Genomic DNA, 24,026 nt, shown 5'->3' on the forward strand with positions numbered 1-24,026 from the left:
CGATACTGAAATATGTTTACTGATATTGAATAGTGAACAGAAACATAAGTAAGACATATGAATAGAGAATATTATTGTTATGAATTAAATGGAAAAGCTAATTAGGTTATTAGATGATGAAGGTTGAATGAGTTGTAAAGAAATTATCTATGAAATGAATAAATGAATATTTATGATTATTATAGGATAATAAGTGTATGTTATGTTTTAAATGTTCGGATTATAAAAATACCACTGAGTTCACACTCAGAGTAATATTTGTTTCTGTGCGCAGGTTAAGTTAAAGTCAGATCGTTGAATCAGCATCCCAGGCTGATCCCGAACTTAATAAGGTAAAGTATGTTAATTGTTGATAACGACATGTACCTAGGATGTCTTAAGTGTGTTTAATCATGTTTGGACTGATTGAATGGAGAAATTTTGAAATGTTTGTTGTCTACAATTTGCAGGATTGATAAATTTTAAAATACAAGGTTCATTTTGAGCTCACATGGTTTGTTACACGGGCGTGTGCCTTGGTTGCCACGGCCGTGTCTTAAAGTCAGTTTAGTACACGGGCAGACCACACGGACGTGTGTCATGGCCGTGTTTAAAAGTCAGTGTTGCACACGAGTTGAGGACATGGGCGTGTCCCAAGCCGCATGGGCATGTTAAACTAGCCACACAGGCGTGTGGTACTGTTCAAAAGAAGAAAATTTAAAATTTTATGAAAAAAATTTATAAGCTTCTGATCGAATCCCGGTTTGTTTTAATTACACTTGTAAAGTACTGTGGACCCATTAAAGTTATATTTTGATGGATAATATTGCATTTATACTTGTTTATGTGCAAATATACTGTAATGACTGGTAATACTCTGTAATCCTATTTCGGTAATGGGACGGGGTTAAGGGTGTTACACCAATCATCTAATTATACATCTAAGAATAATTTCAACCTTCAAACTACACAAAATTACACCGATTCCAAAATTTCAACATAAAATAACCATTTTTATGAAAACTCATTAAAACCTTAGAATCTTTTAACGAAACTCTAGAGAAAGTTTAGAAACCTTTTAATCATATCAAAACTAATTGAAAAACACTTTGAAACCTTATTTTTATTCAAAATCCCAAAATTCACCATTAACAACCTAATTTTCAACATTTATTCATAATATTCGATTCAATATGTAAAAACTCTATTTAATAGACTAGATATCATTAAAAACTAATAGGAAGTCGACTCGTTACCTTTGATGGGAGAAAAACGAACATTTAGTTGAAAATTCAGAAAAAACTCACTTGAAGAAAAATTAATGGATTTAATGGTGTTCTTAGTGTCCTTCTTTGAATTCAAAAGGGTTTTTATGTTTGAAGGATAATAGAAAACAAGAAATTCAAGTAATAGAGACAAAAAATCGAAAGATGAAATTGTGACGTTTACTTCTCTCATGATGACACAAATAAAATGGATGGAGGGGTTTCTTTCTATTTTTCATTCACGTCAAAAGTAGGGTGAATGGAAAAACTTAGGCTCATTTTTTAAATTTGGCTTATTTTCTTTAAAACTACTTTTAATTTAATCTTTTTTACAAAATAGTCCTCTTTTCAAAATTGAAGTTTTTTTTCTCCCTTATTTTCAAAAATTGATTTGATTTTCAAAAAGCTATAGTCAAAAATAATTTTGGGTTATCATAATTCAAAATTTTCGAACCCATTCTGAGCCAAAATTCCTAATTTACCCTCGAAATTTCTAGACCAAATTTTGGGGTATGACATAGGTGATCTAACCTATTCAACCATCGGTTCGGTTATTAAAATACTAAATAGGATATTCTGAGATTGTACCATATCATCATCTAATTTTTTTATTTATTTTTGAGGTGCCACTTCATCAAATATTTAGAATTTTCAAGTTCAGAGATTAAAATGGACCTAGTTTTCAAGTTCAAAATAGACAAAAAAAGGTACAAGTACTAAAGGGAACCTAGTTGTCAAGTTAAAGGGCCAATGAGGACCTACATACCAAGTTTAGGGGCTAAAAGTCACATTATCCCTTTTATTTCACGGTCATTAATAGAATGGACTTAAATAAATAACGATTTTCAAATTTTAGAGGCCAGTATGAACCTACTTGTCAAGTTCAGGGATTCAAATGTAAATTACCCCTAAAAATATATATAAAAGTCTCAAAAAAAAATCTAAAGGTAAACAAAAATAGTTATTTTTATTTATTTTAAATTACATTTTAATTATTTATATTTAAAATATTATATATTAATCACTTAATTATTATTTTATTACCAAGTAGTCAGTCTACGATTAGCTTCCTAATGACCGCCATTAATTGGTACTCCGTTACCTTCTTAATTACTGCCCTTTTTATGTGGTGTTCCAAATGATTGTTAAATGTTAAGTTGGCAATAGATAGTTGACCCAAAAATCTAAAATTTAAAGCCAAAAGCAGCATGAGCATCCTTCCCAGTCGTACGGAAATTACTTGAACAGAGGAGCACCAAAAATAACAGCAGAGAGCAAATCCAGAAAAAAAAAACAGCAAAAGATTTCGAAAAGAAGAGAGAGGAAATTTGTAGAGAAGATGGCGTGGGGATGGGGGATCTACGAGGGAATGGTTGTAATTGGATCTCTAGTTCTTCTAGGATGGGCAGGTCTTTGGTTCTTAAACCGGAGGCTTTACAAAGAGTACGAGGAAAAAAGAGCTTTGGTTCAAATCATCTTCAGTGTTGTTTTCGCTTTCTCTTGTAACCTTCTCCAGCTTGTTCTTTTTGAGATCATCCCTGTCCTTTCCAGAGAGTAAGAGTTGCCCTTTCTCTCCCTCTCTCTTTGGATTTTCTTTCTGTTGTTTTAGATATTGGGTTTCTTAGTTTAGTCTAAATTTGCTCTCTTTTTTTTCAGGAGTTAACTAGATTTCTATGTATGTTTAGTGGTTTTTCAGTGTAATTATTTTTGTGGGTTTTGTGAATAGAGGAAATGAAGTTGAATACTAGTTTCTTTTGGGGAATTTATTATTGAGAAATTGGGAATGGATAGTATTATAGGAAATTGGATATTCGAGTTTTGGATCAATGTAACTATTGAGACCGATTGTGTGAATCTTGCTTTAGCAGTTAACTATCCATTTATATTTTAGGGCTTTTGGGTATTGTAGTTGTATGGCGTTTGGTTTTCTTTTTTGGTTGTCTGTGAATGAGATAAAAAAAAGAAGAAGAAGAGAAATTGAATTGGAATCTGATGATTCACAATTTTCCTGGTTTCTGAGACTACTTGGAGGCTGGTGAATGTAATTTGCATATTATTGCTTGCTTCTTCTCTTTTTCTATTACCTTTTAGTTGTTACTTTATGTAATTTCCTTTTGCTTTCAGAAGACTGGTTTATTTTATTTTTGTGCTAGAACACCTATTGGCTTTTATATATCTGAATGTTTAACTAAGTCACTTCTATGTATACATGCTATTTAGTTTATTGGAAGAGAATATGGTAAGGAAAAAAGGTGTACTTTTACACTTGATTTTGAGTATATTAGTTTTAATGCAACTATGGAGCTTAATCTTCTATTCAAGGGGTAATTCAAGTAAATTGATCCTTTTTGAAATGTGAATCTGTACGTACAATTTATTAGAAGTCCCCTTTTTCTTAACTCATAAGATAATGAAGTACATTAAACTTCTGAATATCAAAGTTTTTTTCGTTTATTTGGTTTGCACTTTTGTTGTTCTACATTTTATTAATTCTCTCTAGAGCTTAATCTTCTATCCAAAGGCTAATCCAGTAAATTGATCCTTTTTGAAATGTGAATCTGTTGGTACAATTTATTAGAAGTCCCCCTTCTCTTAACTCATAAGCTAATGAAGTGCATTAAACTTCTGAATTTTAAGTTTTTGTTGCTTATTTGGTTTGTGCTTTTGTTCTACAATTAATTTTCTCTAGGGTGGTTGTAAACTTTGATTTAATTATTTGAATGTCATAATTCCCATTTAACTCACATTTCCCCTTTTGTTGACAGGGCAAGATTGATAAACTGGAAGGTGGATCTATTCTGTTTGATTTTGCTACTAGTATTCATGTTGCCATATTACCATTGCTACTTGATGCTTTGCAATAGTGGTAAGTTTGTTATTTTTAAATCTAATTGAATTGTTTTAACACCTACTTTCTGTTGTAATAGACTTGTTGTTTCTCTTGTGAGGATTAGTGTTGAGATGTTAACCTTTCTGGGACTTTGCTGTTTCTCCTTCTCCTTGATATGACCGTCCACATCATTGAATAACCATCATTTTTAATGAGTTACCTTTGGTAGATGGTGAATATACTATGTTTATACTATCCGTTTACACATCTTTGTCACACAGTTGAGTTCTGAGCTGAAAGGGATCTACAAGAATAGTTACCGTGTTCCTAATATTGTCAATTCATGCCTATGCAGTGGCAATACTGTTAGTGAAAGTTTCTGAGAGCAAACATGCTACTCATGAAACTGAAAACTAATAACATGATTACTAGGGTTCAGTATTATTGTTTAGGCCTATTAATGTCTTCTTTTTGTGCATCTCAGGTGTGAGGAAGGAGCGGGCTGGACTTGGAGCTATAATATTTTTGTTGGCATTTCTCTATGCTTTTTGGCGCATGGGTGTTCACTTTCCCATGCCCTCTCCAGACAAAGGTCTTTTCGTTTGCATTTAGTTAAGTTCATAGTTTCAATGTGGCTCACATGCACAGGCACAAACTCACTATGTTTATACATATTTTTCTTCTTTATGATTACTTTCCCATGCCCTCTCCAGACAAAGGTCTTTTCGTTTGCATTTAGTTAAGTTCATAGTTTCAATGTGGCTCACATGCACAGGCACAAACTTACTATGTTTATACATATTTTTCTTCTTTATGATTAAACTGGTTTCCTGAAATGATTCCAAAAGTCTATCTTAATGATATGAGGACTACGCCTGAAATTTTGGAGGATGCTTATAATTAGATTGCACTGGAGCAAATGTGTCTGCTTTTAAGATTTTAAAAAAATAATATAGGCTGCAGCGTTCCATGAATATTAGCTGGATGCCAAGGTTGGAACTTATTTCCCAGTTTTGGCTAAAGAGAAATTTATGATCGATTTGGAGGTATAATTTAAAAAAAAAAAATACTGTAAGAGTCTGTTGTTGATAAGGCAAGTGAGATCAGTCAGCTCATCCTATACATTTTCACATTTCTTATTTCTTTAAAGGATATGCTTCTGCCTAGTTAATAGTTGCAGGCAAAAAATCTGGACTTTCTGGCGTTAATGGTTTAATTTTAATGTTATGCATACATCTTATGCGCAATTGTTTCAGAAATATTAGCTCCTGCTTTCCAGCTTCTCAGCTCCTTTTGATTTTTGTTTTTCAGGTTTCTTCACGATGCCTCAGTTGGTCAGTCGAATTGGTGTTGTTGGAGTAACTGTTATGGCTGTCCTATCCGGTTTCGGTGCTGTAAATTTGCCATACAGCTATTTGTCACTTTTCATCAGGTATTGACATGTATTGGTTATCTGATTTCTTGGTTCTTGGATGCAGAAGAGTTAAACAGATTGACTTCCTGCATGCTTCATATTTTAAGAACCATTTATCCTGTGTTATGTGCAGAATATAATTTTCCTCAATTATTTTTCATTGCTTGCTTAGTATTTTGTTTGATCATAACTTGTTGGTTGCAACCTTAATTCTTCTCTGTTTATGGCTAACACATGAGTAAAATCAAACGTTGGCATATTTAGTTTTCCTGTATCATGGTTGTTTCTATGTATCTAAATGATTTTGATTTGTTACTTGCAGAGAGATTGATGAATCAGAGATTAAGGCATTGGAGAGACAACTAATGCAATCAATTGAGACTTGTGTGGCTAAGAAAAAGAAAATCATTCTTTCTCAAATGGAGATGGAACGAATTCAAGGATCTGATGAGGTTTACTTCTCTTGCTCCTTGTCTCGTCACTTTCAAATTGATGCAATTTATTGGGTGGGGTCTTTAATGACCCCAATAGAAATATTTAAGGTTATGAATGAAGCATAGTTTGCGGCTGAAAATGGAGATAAACATAAATAGCATTCTGCTTAAGCTAAATATTCATTGGTTTTAAATTCTGTCAAATTTGAATTTAATATGATTCGTACTTGTCTAGTTTTTTTTTTTTTTTGTTTATTTCTTGCCATTTTTTGAAAACAATTTATTTATATTTTGACCATAAAACCTACGTGCTTCTCAAGTCCTGTGATTGGCTGTGATTAGAGTTACTATTTTCTTTTGGCTAATTAAAGATTTATGTTTCAGAACTTAAAGGGCAGATCCTTCTTCAAAAGGATTGTAGGCACAGTTGTACGTTCAGTGCAAGATGATCAAAAGGAACAAGGTCTTCATTTCTTTCCCCCTCTTCAAAATATACTGTAAAATTCCCTATACTGATGAACTTGTGATGTGGTATATTCTGTATAAAATCTTCGACTTCGAAGCTTTTATTTTGATGTTTCTCCTTTTAATGTTTCCAGGACACCTCAATAAAGTCAATAGGATTTCTCCTTGGATAATCATACTATTATATGAACCTCAACTATCATCTAATAGACTCAAATTTGGCAATGTTATTCATTATGGTTGCTGTTTTTATGTGTTGACATTTTGATCATCAAATAAGTGAAGGCATATGCTTTCATATGTCTCATTTCCTTTTCAATTTGATTTTTACTTTCTTTCTCTTTTTCTCTTTAAAAGTTGGATATATTATTTTTTGCGATGTTTATGTGTCATGGCTCTTCTTGTATATGGTTTCTTTATAGCTATTACACCTCTACTGTGAGATTGTAGATTTTGTAAGAATGAACTAAAGTGGAGAAATGGCAGTATTGTTTTCCTTTTAGTTTTGGTGGAATTTAACCTTGTTTTGTTATCCATGCTTAAAGACGTGGTTCATTCATTGAATGCAATTTCCTGCCTGTAAGCATCAGGGAGACAAAAGTTCCTGCCTATTTTTCTTGGTCTAAATTGGTATTGGGCATTGTGGCTTTATTGTTATCAAAGTTTTGACTCAATTTTCAAACTTTTATGGACAGACTGAATTGCCGATTTAAACTTTTTGATTCACTGATTTTATGTTTTCACATAGTGTTTTGAATTTCTTTTTTCTTGACAGCCATCTATGCTTGTTTCTTGGCTTTTGCGTCTCAGTGGCTTTCCTATTTTGTGTTTATGTACTTTTAGAATTCCAAGGAAGATGTTTTATTTCACTCTCTTTACATTGGCATTTGGGTTCTACATTTGGAAGGTAAATAATAATTATGATTCAATATTTTCTAATCTATGAAGTGGTTAATCATCTTTCTTTGCAGACATTAAAATCTTGGATGCTGAGGTTCAAGCTCTGGAAGAGCTTTCAAAGCAGCTATTCTTGGAAATCTATGAGCTTCGCCAGGCTAAGGTCTAACTTCAGCTGTAAACTTGTTTTCTAACTTATTGGATATGATTTTTTTTTTTTTGTACTGTCTCTTAAGGTCTTCTAATCTTTCAAAGTGGAAACAAACCAAGGCTCAGAGCTAGTCAGATCAGTGGGCACTTTAAAATCTGATATTTAGATGATGGATTATGTCTTAGAGATAACAGAAGTGAAATCAAATTGACATGAGATATTGTGCTGTCATATTATCTGTTAATCTTCTTGAAAATTGATATAGTGAACTGTTCTCTTGTATAAGATTTACCATGCATTGATTAAAGCAAAAAGATGCTGAGAAATAGAAAATAAGATATTGATATTAACAAATGTAAAAGACTTTCTGTTTTGCTATTTCTTGTAGTTTTTTTAAGGTCAAAATACCAGTACTTATTTGTTTGAAATTTAGTCCATGTTTAAGTATTTTGATAAACATGATTGTCTCTGTCCTAGCTACCCTGTAATGTTTGCAACCGTTGGTCTTCTTGTTTATATTTTGCAGGAGGCTGCTGCTTATTCACGAACATGGAAGGGCCATATGCAGAATTTGCTTGGATATGCAGGTTCAGTTTATTGTGTGTACAAAATGATTAAGGTATATCATCAAGGAATTTTACTTCCCTTTACTACATCGTTCATTTCGAGTAAAGAGTAAAATTTAGTGGCCTGAAAATGAGATGTCTTCTATAAAGAAATATGTTGAAGATAACAATCATTAAGATTGCAAAAATTGACATGTCTGACAAACATTTAGTGAAAATGAGCTCTAATTCTTGTAATGTGCTAAAAGTTCAAAATCTCGTTGATTTCATGGATAACTAGATGCACATGTTTTTGGTGTTTATGTTTTTAGGGTGCCCTATTTCTGTAGGATTTCCATTTTTTGCTACTTTAAGAATCTTTAATTTTTCATTTTTTACTGAAACTTTACCTCTCCTCTAATACGAGCTAGGGCCTTATTTCTGTAGGATTTCCATTTTTTGCTACTTTAAGAATCTTTAATTTTTCATTTTTTACTTAAAACTTTACTTCTCCAATATTAGCTAGTGTCTGCTCACCTTATAGTTTCCCTTAATCAACTTAGTAAGATTTATATCATTTTAACTTAATTCCCACTATGAAGATTATAGTATGCTATCAAAATGATAGAGAGCTTATGTTACCACAGCTTTAACAAATTGACACGTTTCAATGGTGATATAAATGGATAATTGCAAGATGTGGTGGGGCATTTTACGCCTATAAAAGCTCTATTGCACATTGACTTGAGTAGCCTACATTTGGGCTGAAGTGGTGAAGTCCTCTGAAATGTTTGCAACCCTTGCTTTGAGAATAGGGAAAGAGCATGAATCAGTGTATTTCATTGTGTCCAAACAAGGACAATGTGAACTTACTACATGGCAGTGTTCTTGAAACAGAAACAACTCTAACAATGTATTGGACCTACAGCTTCAATTTTTAATTTTTGTTGTTTATGCTAAGGGTTTCTGAGGCTGGTTAGGTCCTTAAAAGTTTACTATTTAATTCTGAGTTTGTGAAATTGCTTATTTATCAATTTTCTTTTGATTTTGTTTTCTTCCGATTTAAGATTTAATGCATGAAGAAGTTGCCTGATTGGTCTTTTTTTTTTTCTCCATGCAGTCATTACAAAGTGTTGTTTTCAAGGAGGTGTGGCCTCTCTGAATGATCTCTGCTATCTTTATCTTTTTCTCCTATTTTAAGATCATTGCAATGTATCATAAAATCTGTTTCTTTGGCAGGCTGGTTCAGTTGACCCTGTTACAATGTCAATTACCATATTGTTGCAGTTCTTTGATATTGGAATAGATGCTGCATTGTTATCACAGGTCAGTTGTGAATAAAACTTACTGCATTAGGTACTTTATAATGTCAATAAATTTAGAACCTGCTACTTTTTTATATACAATTGAGAACTTACTATTTAGGTGTTCTAAAAGGTCAATAAATTTAGAACTTTTGTACATTTGTCAATAAATTTAGAACTTCATTTAGTCAAAGGTCAATAAATTTAGAACCTGAGTTGGTATTGCTTCGTGTAATTTTTTTTATACTTGTATAATTTGTTTCAAATGATCTGTGCTTAGGTATTTTATTCATTTGTACAGTGAGTGCTGATTCTAGCATTTTGTGATTTAGGAAAAGTTAACCATCTTGTTGCCTTTAGGTATTAAACTATACAGTCTTTTGGTTGGGGTTAATATATGGCATCTTACTGTTTTTATATTTGTTATTTGCAGTATATTTCCCTGCTGTTTATTGGAATCTTGATCACAATATCAGTGCGGGGTTTCTTAACAAATCTAATGAAGGTAATCTTCGTTTTTGGTGGCTGTCATGGTAGTTCTGTTTTTTATATGGTTCATAGTTTTAGTTACCATATGCTAAGTCTACATTTTATTGAAAATCCAAAAGTCTCTGTTTTGCCGATCCAGAATCAATGAATTTTCGTTAACAATGTAAAAACCTTTAAAATATTCAGGTCATCTTATTGTTTCTATGTTGCTACTTTGGCAGCTTTTATGACTGTCATCATCATTGATCATTGATCATTGACTTATTGCTATTGTTGTTCTTACTATTAATTCACCTCTTCTTATGGAGAATATTGTCTTTTTTCTTTATATATATTTATTTTGTTGTATGCATGAGCAGCAAGCTTGAGGCATCATGTCCACCTTATGTGCCCTATCTTCATTATTGAATGAAATCATATTTGTTTTAGAAGTAGTTTGTGGTTCCTAGTATCTAGTATTCTGCAGCTTTACTTACAATGTTTTGTTGCATGCAGTTCTTCTTTGCAGTTTCCAGAGTTGGTAGTGGATCTTCAAGCAATGTTGTCCTTTTCCTTTCTGAAATTATGGGAATGTACTTCCTCTCTTCAATTCTTCTGATAAGAAAAAGTTTGAGGACTGAGTACAGGTATGGCTTGATCGATGACCTTGTATATCTATTATGTTTCTTATTAAGGAAGAAAAATATTCCCTTCCGTTTGTAATAATCTCGTGGATGTTAAATATCTCTTTTCAGTTTAAAACCTGTAGCTTATGAGTTGTGTATCCCTTGGCAGGTTGATTATAACAGATGTTTTGGGTGGAGATATTCAGTTTGACTTTTACCACCGGTGGTTTGATGCAATTTTTGTAGCGAGTGCTTTCCTTTCTCTGATTTTGCTTTCTGCACATTATACGTCTCGCCAAGCTGACAAACACCCTATTGATTGATGTATTCTCATGTAAGTAAACAGATCACTTCATTACGTCATTGTAACATTTAATCCCTCCTAGTGACTGCAATGATATAGAATTTCATTTGTGCCAAAGCAATGTGAGGAAAAGATAAAAGGGTACTTCTTGCCAACTTGTTTTTTACTGAATGCATCATATCACACCGTTTTCCTTGCTTAGGTTTGCCATGAGGAAGCATTATTGTAAAATTTCAATTCAGTTTCGAGTCCCAAAACAGATACCAAATTGGATTAATCCAACATTATTTAATCCATGTTATGTCTATTCAGTCCTTTTTATGTGTGATTCATTTTTTCGGTTTTTCATTAAAAAAAAATTGAATTAATGTGTGGAAACAAGTCTGTCGTTTCTCATTATTAAAAAGCTTTCAGTTTTATGCTTAAACTTGTATCTAACAAATAACTGCGTGTGGTTCATCTTAAAGAGTTGCTGTCTCTAAGACGATCATGAGTCATATTTGTCAAAGCAGTATTGTTCTGTGATCATTAAGATTGGCTCGGAAATTCCATTGAATTGTTTCGTTTTAGCTCTCAAAGCTGTGGACTTGAACTCACCTGAGATGTAGACCTGTAGGCCTGACCTAATGAATACAATATGGGTTGAAGAGTCAGGTTCTTATAAGCAACATGACTCTCCCCCAAAAGTTCCTGAAAAACCACAAATTTCTAATCCTATTTAGGAGATCAACCCTTAAGTTACTATTTAGGTCTTTGCTAGCAACAAATTTCCTAAGAAGTTAGGGTAAAATCGAAGCTGCAGCTTTAGCAGCAATATGTATTGGTCAGTGTTAGATTTACTTTAAAGAAACGGTTTGCTCCAGTACTAGTGTGTATCTGCACCATTCATGTTTCTAAATGCAATTTGTTCCGAGTTTTTCATATATTTAGAGCATCATACTTTATACTCATGTCCAAATATGTACATAAATGTTAGATATGGATAAAAAATTTAGCCTACATAGATATAAACTTAACACGTATTCTGTTAATTAATACGCTTTTTGGTCATTGATTTGAAATGATGCATTGAAATACACCTGTAACAGCCCTTACACTTTTTGAAAAAAATTGAAATGCTGGCTTGGCTAGTACATTAGTGACAACTTTGTTCAGTGTTAAGTGGTGTTATACCTGCCAAGTAACAGGTTTTCGTGGTTTCATACTAAAGTTGTGGCTTCCAATTAGTTTTAAGTTGGATGCTTGACGTAGTATCAAAGCTCAGGTTTTGTCATTTTGTTCATCCTGCCTTACTCAAGCGAGGTCGGAATTATTTCCTGGATACTTTCATTAGGTTCTACAAAAAATTCGTAGATAGTGTAAAGACTTACCTAAAGTTGAATCAAAGTGAATTTATACTTCTAGCTAGCTTGCTGTTAAAACAATGAAGAAATCAGGATGAGACTAACTAATCACATTTGCCATTGCATGATTTTATATGATTCTTGGTTGTCGTTTTTCTATTTGTTGTTCTTAGCCCTTGCATTCCAGGAAGATGAACCGTTGCCACTAACTTGCAGGTTGCAACCATTGCATGATTTTAAATTATTCTTGCTTGTCATTTTTCTATTTGTTGTTCTTACCCCTTGCATTCCAGGAAGATGAACCATTGCCACGAACTTGCAGGTCGCAAATTACGCATGTAAAACATACTTTGGAAATCCCTTGAGACTGGATTTGTCTTCTACATCACCAATTATATGATTCAAGATGAAGAAACTTCAAGCTATAATTTTGTTTATGATGTAAGAGAGATGATTATTTGTGTATGTCAGTTGATAATTCATTTGTCGAGTCATATGTAAACTCCGATTCTTTAACTCGGCTATATTGTTTTCAATACAAGCTCTCCTTTACAATTTAATGTAATGGTATCAAATGCCGATAATAACGACTGGATGTTGCTGATGATAAGAGGTAGGTTTTAGATTTGTTCGGTTGAAATTTTTTATTTTATGAAGAACGGTTGCTGATACTTCCATTAGATTTTTGGTTTTTTCATATTAATTTTAGATTTTGGGTTTTCAAACTTATTTTGACAAAATAGGTTTACTTTAAGGTTTTTGAGCATTATTTTTTTTCATAAATATTGTTAAAAACATAATTTGTCGAGTAAATAAAATAATAAATATTTTTTATTTTAGTATTTTTTTTGAAAAAATGATTTTCTATATGGAAGTTTTGACCTATTTTCACTCTTTTAAACGTAAGTATTTATTGTACATCATAAAATTAAAATTAGTTATAAATTAAATAAAAAATAAAATTCAGTTTAATCATGCTTTCTTCTTAAATATATATTTCAAAAATAATTTAATCACTTCGGGTTGGCCCGTTTTTTCCGGTTTCTTTCTTTTTTTTTTCTTTTAGGCTTATTGTTGATATTAATAAACTACAAAATGTTCTTAATTTACTAATCGGTATTAGATAAAAGTGCAAATTTTAGTTAATGACTTCTTTCCATATAAGATTTAATTATGCCTAATTATTTATTTGGCCTTCTAACTTTATAAAAGAAGTTATTTTAGTGCATTTAATTTTTCGTCTTTTTTAGATTTTAAACTTACGTTGTTTGTCAAGTTACTTACAATAGATGAAAAAGTTAACAAACGTTAACATTGTTGATATGACATATATATGGATTGCCACGTGAATGTTATATCAACAATTAATAATTTTTTAAAAATTTAAAATTTCAAAAAAATTATAAAAAATATTTTTAAAATTATTAAAAAAATATAAAATTACAAAAAAATAAATTTTAAATATTTTTTAATTTGTAAAAAAATTAATTGTTAACTTAGTTTACATGTAGATTACCATGTGAATGCAACATTAGTAAAATTAACAAACATTAATTTTTTCATCCATTTTGGGTGGTATGATAAGCAATCCAAGTTTAAAGGTTGAAAAAGATAAAAAATTAAATGAATGGCCAAAATAATTTCTTTATAAAATTAGAAGTTTAAATAAATTATTACGCGATGTAATTAGTATACATCCCTTTTGTAATTGACACAGTAAATTCAAAACTTTATAATACCTGATAAATTTTCAACCTAATTAAATATTTTCACCTCATTTATGTGTTTCTATTTCTTTTCTTTCTTTTAAAACTCAGGTTTCATCTTCGTCCAACTCATCCTCGCCGACACGGCTGCTGTCAAATCTGTAGCCCCTTCCTTTATTGTCACAATCCCACCTCCAAACCCTAACCCCATCTCGTTCCATCAGGTGCAACCCTGCCTTTATTTCCATGGCTGAACCCTCCAAAATCCAACCTTTTCGAACTTGATTCCCATTCCAATCCTTTGTTAACAAGGATTTTGCTCTTTCCATTGATAAGTATTTATCCTTTTAGATTACTTAACGCAGTGCATAAAAAATTATAAAAAAATGATAAATACCTCAATAGGAAGACAATCTCAACATAAATAGCTTTTTTTTTAAGAAAAATTTTAAAACCCTTGATTTCGCTCAGCTCCCAATTTGACTTCATATTGGAATATTCATCTTTTTGACTTTTTTGAGTTTTCTTCTCTCAATTTCAATAACAATTTAAAGAATACTTTTACAATGAGAGTAAGTTAAATTTTTTTATTATTTTTTTTGGTTTTTTTTCCATTTCTACTAAGTTTATCCCTCCTATTATGGCAACTTTGGTCCAATGAACATCACCACTGAAGAGGTTATGAGTACTACATAGTTTTCATAAATAATTATTTCAAATATGGACACCATTATCTAGTGCGTCGTAATATTAAAAAATTTAAAAAATTCTAAGAGTCTTGTTTTAGAAGCTGAATTTTTTTTATTTAACAAGTTCGTACTATACTTCGTTGAAATGAGATTCTTTCTCAATTGATCGCACCAAGATTTCCACAATAAAAAGGTGTAGTTGAGAGAAAGAACAAAACCTTACTTGACATGATTCGTTTAATGTTAAGTTATTCGTAACTTCCAACATCTTTTTAGGGATATGCATTGCAAACAACTTGCTACATTTTGAATTATGTACCAACTAAGTCATTACCTAAGATTCTGTATGAAATATGGCATGGTAGGAAGCGCAATCTAAATCACTTTAGGATATGAGAATGTTCAGTGCATGTATTGGATAAGGATACTAAGAAGTTGGATTAACAAACAAAATTGTGCATGTTTGTAGGATATTTAAAAGGAAGAAATGGTGGATTATTTTATAACTTGAGGGACCAAATTATCAAGATATCAACACATGTAACATTTCTTAAGGATAGTTGCATGAATGACTTTAAAACTCAAACTAGATTATTACTCGAGGAATTTTTAAGAAATAAAGGGAACCCTCCAAATTTAATATTAGATTCGATTCAAATGATCAACAACACATAAAACCTCAACGTAGTGGGAGAGACTCTAGGAGACTAGTTTCTTCATGTACAATGCCAATGTTTATAACATGGAAACCATCGAGCAAGAAGATGATTCGCTCAATTATGAAGATGCTATGCAGAATGTTGATTTCAAGCTCTAGAAAGAGGCTATGGATGTTGAAATGGATTCTATGAAATCCAATACAATCTGAGAACTTGTAAATTTATCGGACAAGATAAAACCCATAAGGCGTAAGTGGATCTACAAGAGGAAAATAAATGCAGAAGAAAATATTAAAACGTATAACATAGAACTGTAACAAGGGGGAACACGTAAAAAAAAGGCATTTTATTATGAGGAAACCTTCTTGCCTATAGCAATGCTTAAGTCTATCTACATTTTTTTATCAAGCAATCAAAATATTTGGATTTGATAAGAATGTTAATGAACCTTGTGTTTACCAATGCATTAGGAATGAAAAGGTGGTCTTCTTTGTTCTATATGTTGATGATCTTATACTCCATGGGAATGGTGTAGGGATGTTATCATTAGTTAAACTGTGGTTGGCACAAAAATTTAGAATGAAGGATTTAGGTGAAGCTAATTATGTTGTGGAAATTTGAATTCTTTGATATTGAAAGAACAAAATGATAACTTCTACCTCAAGCTTTATACATAAATAAGATTTTGAAATGTTTTGTGATAATTGAAGCGTATAAGGATATTCAAGGTAGTTAGAGATTGAAACTTTAACATTATACATGCTAAAGTCTTATAATAGGTACCTACAAACACATCCATAATGTATGCATGACTAACAAAAAAAAAAAAAGGTCAATGTTACTACTAAGAAAATGTCATTAATATAAGTAGTGGCTAGAATTATGAAAAAGAAGAGAGAGAAAATGTAAGGGAGAATAAGAAGAGAAGGAAAATAAAAAATAATAAAAAAGGAAAGTTAATAAAATAAAAGAAAAAGAATTAAATTGTTCAAAAAGAAGAAAGTATAAGGACTAGATGTGAACTTTGACTTAAACCTTTCATCTGAAATAATGATATGACATATTCCATCAACTTATTTTTATACTTGCCAACTGCAGGCTGCCACTAAGGTGTTTTAAATACTTGCCTTATTTGGTTTGGCAATTTAATGAACAAAATCCTTAGACTTGTCCATGTGTTGTTTTATTGAAGATACTTTGGTCTATTTATGGAAACCAATACTTAGCTTTTGAAGATTGGATTGGATTTGAGTGAATCAATCAAAACTTACAAAGGGGAGATCTTTATACTTAGGAGTGATAGTGTAATACCCCTACCCGTATTCATTGCCAGAACAGGGTACGAAGTATTACCAGAGTTTACGAATTAATTTTTTTTTAACTCAATATAACCCCTTTATAGATATCTAACCTTCCCTGAAATTTTAAACCAAAAACAATCCACATCAACCAATCCAATTCAACATATTTTCAAGATAAATTCATGCATATTTATAAAATAACGTCATCACATACCCAAAACCAGGTTTGTTAACCATACTAATGGCTAACTTTACATTCATTTCATGTTAACATTTACTTTATTAGCTTATACATGCCATTGATATCCAAAATAAAGTTTTTTTATATACCAAAATCCTGAGGTTGATAGTGTGATGTGTCTTCGACCAAATCTGACCTCCGAGCTCTTAACACTACAAAACAGGGGAAAATGAAACAGAGTAAGCACTTTGTGCTTAGTAAACTCATGTAACAAGAATTATACTTACCTAATATTTTCAATACAATACAATAAACATTCCTATATCCATTCAATGCATTATTACCCTAACATGCACAAACTCAACATTCAAGCTAGTACAATAATTTCCATGTACCAATAATATATACTATGATTGATGAGCTCATCAATACCATGATTTCCATTTCCTTGTTATTTTTCCATATTTATCCCGTTGAATTTATCGAAATTTCGATGGATTTTCAGAGATACACTTTTAGTGTACAATTCCGGGTCCGTCAAATCATATTCTTGTGCGCACATTTCCATTTTAGAGAGCACACTCCCGCGAACCTCAACCTTGCAGCGGGATTACCAGTCCAGGCTAAATCCCCTACAATATAAACTCATAGAGTATTGTCGGGATTACTAGTCCAGGCTAAATCCCCTACAATGACAATTACTCTAATGAGCTTGGATTTGAATTACTAGTCCAGGCTAAATTCAGACCCTAATCCGGATTACCCGTCCAGGCTAAATCCATTTTACACATATACTTTGAGAGGGCTATATCAGGATAGGATCACCCGTTCGGGCTAGATCCTTTTTACCGTCAATTCCTTTTCAGAGATCCATCGAATTTTCCTTTCATTCAACCGGGATTTCTTCCCATTTTATCAAATATATCAATGTTTCATTAATTTTCATACAATGAACATTCAAATCATATTCACATCAATAGCATACAATCTCAAGCAATTTAAGAATATAATTCAAGTTACATGAACTTATCTTGATACTTGTTTGTAAACAAAAAAAATCTACTAATCTCGAACTTTTTCCTTTCCTCGATCTAGCTTCGTATTTGAATCTTCTGGATCTAAATAAATAAATTTAATTATCAATTTAATACATTTCATGTTCATATGCAACATTCTCTATAATTCAACTATTATTATTTATAGTTTATTCAAAGCTGTCTATTTGAGTCATAGTCACTAAATTATTTATAACTCGAGCTACCGAACTCCAAATTAAGATCAGTTAATTTTCCCTGAAACTAGACTCATATATCTTCTTACTATAAAATGTTCAGAATTTTTTATTTAGCCAATAAGTACAGTTTATTCTTTAAAGTCACACCTGTTCTGCTGTCTGACAGTTCTGACCATTCTTCACTAAAAATTAATTATCTCTTCATACAGGATTCAAATGATGCTATTGTTTGTTTCTCTTAAAAATAGACTCATTCAGGATTCTATACATATAAATTTAAGCCCCTAATTAGTTTTATTAAATTTTTTATGATTTTTCAAAGTCAGAATAGGGGAACCCGAATTCATTCTGACCTTATCTCACAAAATTCATTATATCTCAAAATTTACAAATCCATTGCTTACACTATTTCTTCTACGAGAAACTAGACTTAATAAGATTTAATTCTATATTTTTTTAATCTTCTAATTCGATTTCTACATTTTATGGTGATTTTTCAAAGTTAGTCTACTGCTGCTGTCCAAACTGTTTTTGTGCAAGCTGTTTTTTCAAATTTTCCCTTAAGCTTTTAATAAATGATAATTTTGTCCCTACTCAATTAGCCTCTCAATTGAGTTGATTTTTCTCAATTAACATTTTATTCTATCACCTTAAACTAGTTTACAACCTTTAGGAATCAGAATTTCAGCAATAGACTTTAATTCCAAGCATTTTCACAATTAGATCCTAAAAATCAATTTCTATTGAAATTACCTAATAAAATCATCTCATAAACAAATTAAAGCTTTAATTTCATTCTATTTCATCATAAACTTACAGCACTCAACCATGGTGACTTTCAATTTCATCCATGAAATCAAAAACTAATGAATTTAATGGTAGGACCTAGTTGTAAAAGTCTTAGAAACACAAAAATTACAAGAAAAAGGCAAGGATTAACTCACTCGGTGCAAAAATTATGGAATACCAACTTATAGAACCCTCCTATGGCGTTTTTAGCTTCTGGAATTGAAGAGAAATGAAGAGAAATCTAGATATTTCCTATTTAGTCCTAGCTTTATTTAGTTAATTTTGCAATATTCCAATTTTGCCCTTAACCAAATAAATTTTGGGTCTAATTTCCTTTTAAATCCTTTCTCATTAGACTCTTAAGCTATTTAATCATTCTAGCAACTTTTACACCTATTACAATTTAGTCATTTTCACTTAATTGACTACCCAAACATTAAAATTTCCTAACGAAATTTTAATACCACATTACTAACATTTCATAAATATTTATAAAATTATTTTTGACTCGGTTTTACGAGATAGAGGTCCCGATACATTGTTTTTACCCAATTTCTTCAATAATTTCTTTTTCTAATAACCACTAAATCGGTAAAATTTTTCTATCAATATTTTGATACGATTTTCCTGTCATATCAATTTTCATGCAAAAATATTGAAATAAATTTCTCTTTAAATCAAATTTGTGGTTACGAAACCACTGTTCCGATAAATTTGAATTTAGGCCATTACAAATAGGGTGCAAATCACTTGTTGTATTTTTAAACAAAGATAGTAGAGTTACTCACCAAGCTAGGTTTCGTAGACGTAGAGAAACTGAGCTACATAAACAAATCCTTGGTGTTAATTGTTATTTTGTTTGCACTATTTTCGCAATGTTAAGCTGTAGTGGCCTTTGCAGTTTAAAATTTGTAACAAATAAGCAACTTAATATTGCAACAATTGGTATCAAATCAACACTTAACATATTTAGTGGTGAATCCTGGTATTGTTGTTTGTAAACAATGGAAGGTTTTTTTATTACTCATTCCCTTATGCTTGAGAATGGTAGTCTATTGATGAGAAAGCCTGACGTTTTGTACTCATTGGCTGGCACACTCTTACTATTGATTTTGGTGCTGGAAAGGTTCCTAAGCATGAGGCTGGACTATAGAAGAAGAGAGAGTTGCAAATGCAAACTCTAAAGCCCTATATGTCATATTTTGTGGTATTGATATGCAAGAGTTCAAGCGTATTTACAAGTGCATAGTTGCTAAAGAAGCTTAGAAAATTCTTTAGACTAGAATGAAATTGTAGAAAGAAAGAACAGATCAGTGAAAGAGATCGCTAGAGTGATGCTAAATAGTAAGGGTACTACTCTCAAGTTTTAGGCTGAAGTTGTCAACACAACTATTTTTGTGATCAATATGGTACACCTAAGGCCAAAGACTCAAGTCACTCTAATGAATTGTGGAAATGAAAAAAACCAAGTGTGAAATACTTTCATTTTTTTGGGAGTACTTGCTTCATTTTGAAGGATTAAAAGCATCAAGGAAAGTTTGACTCCAATTTTGATGAAGGTATGTTTCTGGGATATGCTATAAACAGTAGAACTTATAGAGTCTACAATAAGAGAACACAAAAGGTAATGAAGTCCATAAATGTGGTAATTGATGATGAAAGATCTTATGGAAGAAATCAGGTAGAAGATGACCTTTTGGAATCCTCAATGGATGTTGCAATGCCCACTTCTAGTGACCACTCATAAATGGTTGACATGTTGGAAAAATTCAGTTTAAAAACAATTTACTATCACAGCGGAAAATTAAAATATTAAAAACTGAGTCAGTTTGTGATATTTATAGTAACAAAATTTTCCTGAAAAAGTACTTGTGCTTTGTGCGAGAGGGATCCTAAATGCTCCTAACTTTCAATCGAATGACCTTCTCCACTATTCTCGTATCATGAATTACTTCGAGTGTGGGCTAGAACAATCACGAACTAAACATATAACTAGAAATGATTTATTTCTTTCAGTAGGAAAATAATTCTCTCTTAATAGAAATCGACAGAATCGTTATTCCTAAAAAATAGAATTTATACCCAGAAAATAAAATCTAACTATTTTCTAGAAGAATAAAAATATTCAAAACTTATATGAATTGTTGTGAGTAACTCTACTAGTTCCATTTATTTATAGAGAGACGGGAGAATCTTGGTTGAATTAGTAGAACACAAATAATATTTAGATAATAGAGAAATTAGTCTTTTAGTTTAACTAGGAGGCGACACACCTTAGTTAAATATATTATGGTTGCGGACCCTCATATGTAATATGAGGGGAGTTTGTGTCACATCCCAAAAATCGGGTTAGAAGATATTGGGTTAGTGAAACCTAGAGGGGTCACATTTTGATTTTTGAGTTAATATTGTGAAATTATGTTAAGTGACTTAATCTGGTTCAGTGAAAAGGTGTTGTGTTTGTGGGAGTGAGGTTTTGGGTTTAAATCTTTACTTCAAATTTTTGTTATTTTTGTCTTAACCCCTATCCTTAAGCTTCTAGTATATATAATATTTTTGTTTAACTAATGTTAAGAATGAGCCTACTGGTTTAGTGGTAAGGCTTCTACTTACCCTTTGGTCTCGTGTGTGAACCCTTGTGTGTGTAAGGTGAAAATTATTTTTGTTTTGAACATTGAGGGAATCTGATAGGTGGTAGTAGTGGGATGTGAAATTATCTCAAAAATTTCTCTCCCATTTCCCACTCTCATGTTCCTTTCTTCCACTCCCAACTTTAGTTCACTTTCTCTTTACTTTCTTTTTTTTCTTCCCACGTTTTGCTTTTCTTTTCTTTTGGATAATTATTAGCTCCTCTTTTGCATGTATTTTCCCAATTCCTATCCTAGTCCACTTAAAGCTTTATTTTATTGTTTTCTCCTATTGCGATTCTACCATTTATTATGTGTTCCTTTGTTCTCTATTGTGGATTCGCAATTGATTCAGTAAGCGTGGGAATTATTTGAAGTTGGGTTAATTAGGCATAGTTTTTACTGAAAATTTCTTGAGATTAATATTGGTTTTGTTAGTTTTGTGCTATAACGAGATAAACATTTGGCACTCCTCCTTTTCCTAGAAATTTAAGAACGATTTGGGGCTACTAATTTCCTGGTAAAGGGATGGAAGATCAGTTTTGGGGTTGTTGTGTTAAATTTTGTTCACAATGAAGTTTAAGATTTCGGTGTTTTATGGATCATTTATCGATCTGTTTTAATGTTGTATGTAGGATTAGGAATGCGATATTAGTGTGGGGTATTAGAATCGTCATCAGGTGTGTGATTCTAACCCGAAATGACGTTTGAAACTTTGAAAACATTAGAAATAGAGACTATTTTTGAAATTGTTCTGCGTCACACGGTCATGTGCTAGACCACCGATACTAGTGTATTCCACCAGTGATGTGCAGTGCCTCATAGCAAAGATATGGCACATTTTAAACACTCATCCGGGGTACAAGATAGCTCATCAAACACATGGATAGTGTTATCAATCCAGAATTTAGCTCGCTTAGCATCATCATCATCAGTAGCTTTGAATTCTTCAGCTCCGTATTTTTTGATTTTATCAACAGGAGGCTTAAGCAATCTCAATGGATCACTCACTTGAGGTATAATAGGTATCGAAGATGGATTAGTCAGGGGTGGAGGTTGTTGTGCTACCGGATTAGTCCGAATATATTGAGTAAATCAGTCATTCATCATTTGATAAAAGTATTGTTTAGCCTTACCCTCTTGGTTACTCGAATTCAGTCGAGAATCAATCAGCATTGTCCCTTGCGAGGGAGCAAGCGCTATACTCTCGACATCATCAGCTATGGCTCTATCGGGATCCATTTACTATACGAAAACACATTTTCAAATGTCAGAAGTCATCACACTATCGCAGTATATAATATGACATGTATAGCTAGACTCACTTGTGCTACGTTAGTCTTAGAATCGACTAAACCGTAGCTCTAATACCAATAAAATGTAATACCCCTAACCTGTATCCATCGCCGGAATGGGGTTACGAGGCATTACTGAACAAAAGCACAGTTCCGAACATTTTCGTATTAACACAAGTCATATTCATATATATAAAGCATAAAACTAATTAAATATTTAACATATAGTATAAATTATATTGCATATACGAATCATATGTTCATCACTTTAATGATAATCAAATACCTAAATAAAAATCGAACATTTTACTTCTTAATTCTATACATGCGCATGTTTAACCAAATAAAACATATCACATGACATTTTGTCCATTAGCATATGCAGCATTATCAATTTCACAAAATGATCAAATAAATTTCGTTAAACAGTAAAATCTTTATGTATTTAACCACATTAAATTTGTACCATTTTCATACATTAATAATAAAACATATCCGGCCTAGTTCACATAACATACTCTTATCTAATGCTATAAAGTGTCAAAACCAAATTTAAACATGATAATATCACTTAAAATTCAAACTAAATAATATGTTTAACTATCATGTAATCAAATCAAACATATCAAAACCAATAAGCTAACTTCATAACAAAATTACAAATACATATTCAATTCATTTACTTACCTATTCGGCTAATAAAGTTAATCATTAAAATCATACTAATTCCACCATTCAATCTTAAGTTAGAGATTTACCATTTGCATTTTCGAATACAAATATATACTTGTCACTTATTAACTATCTATTTAACTAACAAAACATACCTAATAAATATTCATTATTTATCTTCATCAATCATACCTATTTTATCAACCATTCAAACATAATATATGCATATACATTTCCATTACAAGCCTAAACAAATTGACCAATACTCATTCGAATACACATATATATATCATCAACATTTTATTCCATTACTAAGCCTAATTACTAAACCATCCACAAAACAAAACATATTATAATAAACTCCTATCATGTTCGAACATAACCATATATCCTTTAATGCCAATTCACATATTAACACCTAGATCAAACATAACAACCAAATTCACATATGCTTTTATCCATGCACAACCTTAACCAAACCAACCACATGTACATCCTAAACTATCAACCATTTTCAAGGCATATAGTACCTACCACACATACTAAACATTCATAGCATGTAACTTCATAACCAAGATGAACATAAAGCATACTCAACATGACCAAATTCAAACATAAAAGTTAAGCCATTTTCGCATGGCTTAGATTATACATAACCAAAGTCTGACATTTCAAAACATAATCCAACTTATAATGCCATAGATTTGAAAGTTCACATATAAAGATACCGAAGACAGTTGATAGTGTGATAGACTTTGCTGACGATCCCTGAGCTTGTAACTTGATCCAAAGTCTATAAAACAAAAACAAACATACACACACAGAGTAAGCTTCTATAGCTTAGTAAG

At 31.7% G+C, this 24,026-nt stretch overlaps 1 protein-coding gene across 4 annotated transcripts; it reads left to right on the forward strand.

Annotated features, from left to right (window-relative positions):
* The first annotated feature begins 2,385 nt into the window (after positions 1-2,385).
* Positions 2,386-12,585, forward strand: LOC107951881 (GPCR-type G protein 1). 4 transcript variants are annotated; one of them, XM_016887051.2, is made up of 14 exons: positions 2,386-2,798; positions 4,010-4,110; positions 4,559-4,666; positions 5,386-5,506; positions 5,811-5,940; positions 6,307-6,385; positions 7,359-7,447; positions 7,962-8,054; positions 9,101-9,127; positions 9,220-9,306; positions 9,718-9,789; positions 10,269-10,399; positions 10,548-10,712; positions 12,348-12,585. In XM_016887051.2, the coding sequence occupies exons 1-13, from the start codon at positions 2,584-2,586 to the stop codon at positions 10,699-10,701; spliced, it is 1,407 nt and encodes a 468-aa protein (XP_016742540.2). In that variant the 5' UTR covers positions 2,386-2,583; the 3' UTR covers positions 10,702-10,712; positions 12,348-12,585. The 4 variants fall into 4 exon arrangements, with proteins under 4 accessions (XP_016742540.2, XP_016742539.2, XP_040935440.1 ...); XM_016887050.2 differs by having other exon boundaries at positions 2,401-2,798; positions 12,319-12,585; XM_041079506.1 differs by lacking the exons at positions 10,548-10,712; positions 12,348-12,585 and having other exon boundaries at positions 2,401-2,798; positions 10,282-10,374.
* Positions 12,586-24,026: the final 11,441 nt, after the last annotated feature.

Source organism: Gossypium hirsutum, chromosome A02, assembly GCF_007990345.1.
Source record: "Gossypium hirsutum isolate 1008001.06 chromosome A02, Gossypium_hirsutum_v2.1, whole genome shotgun sequence".
In the NCBI taxonomy this organism is placed as follows: Eukaryota; Viridiplantae; Streptophyta; class Magnoliopsida; order Malvales; family Malvaceae; genus Gossypium; species Gossypium hirsutum.

Coding starts and splice junctions, on each gene's coding strand:
- LOC107951881 (XM_016887051.2), top strand. CDS start 2,584: ATGGCGTGGGGATGGGGGATCTACGAGGGAATGGTTGTAATTGGATCT. Junction 2,799..4,009: donor ATCCCTGTCCTTTCCAGAGA/GTAAGAGTTGCC, acceptor TTTTGTTGACAG/GGCAAGATTGATAAACTGGA. Junction 4,667..5,385: donor CATGCCCTCTCCAGACAAAG/GTCTTTTCGTTT, acceptor TTTGTTTTTCAG/GTTTCTTCACGATGCCTCAG.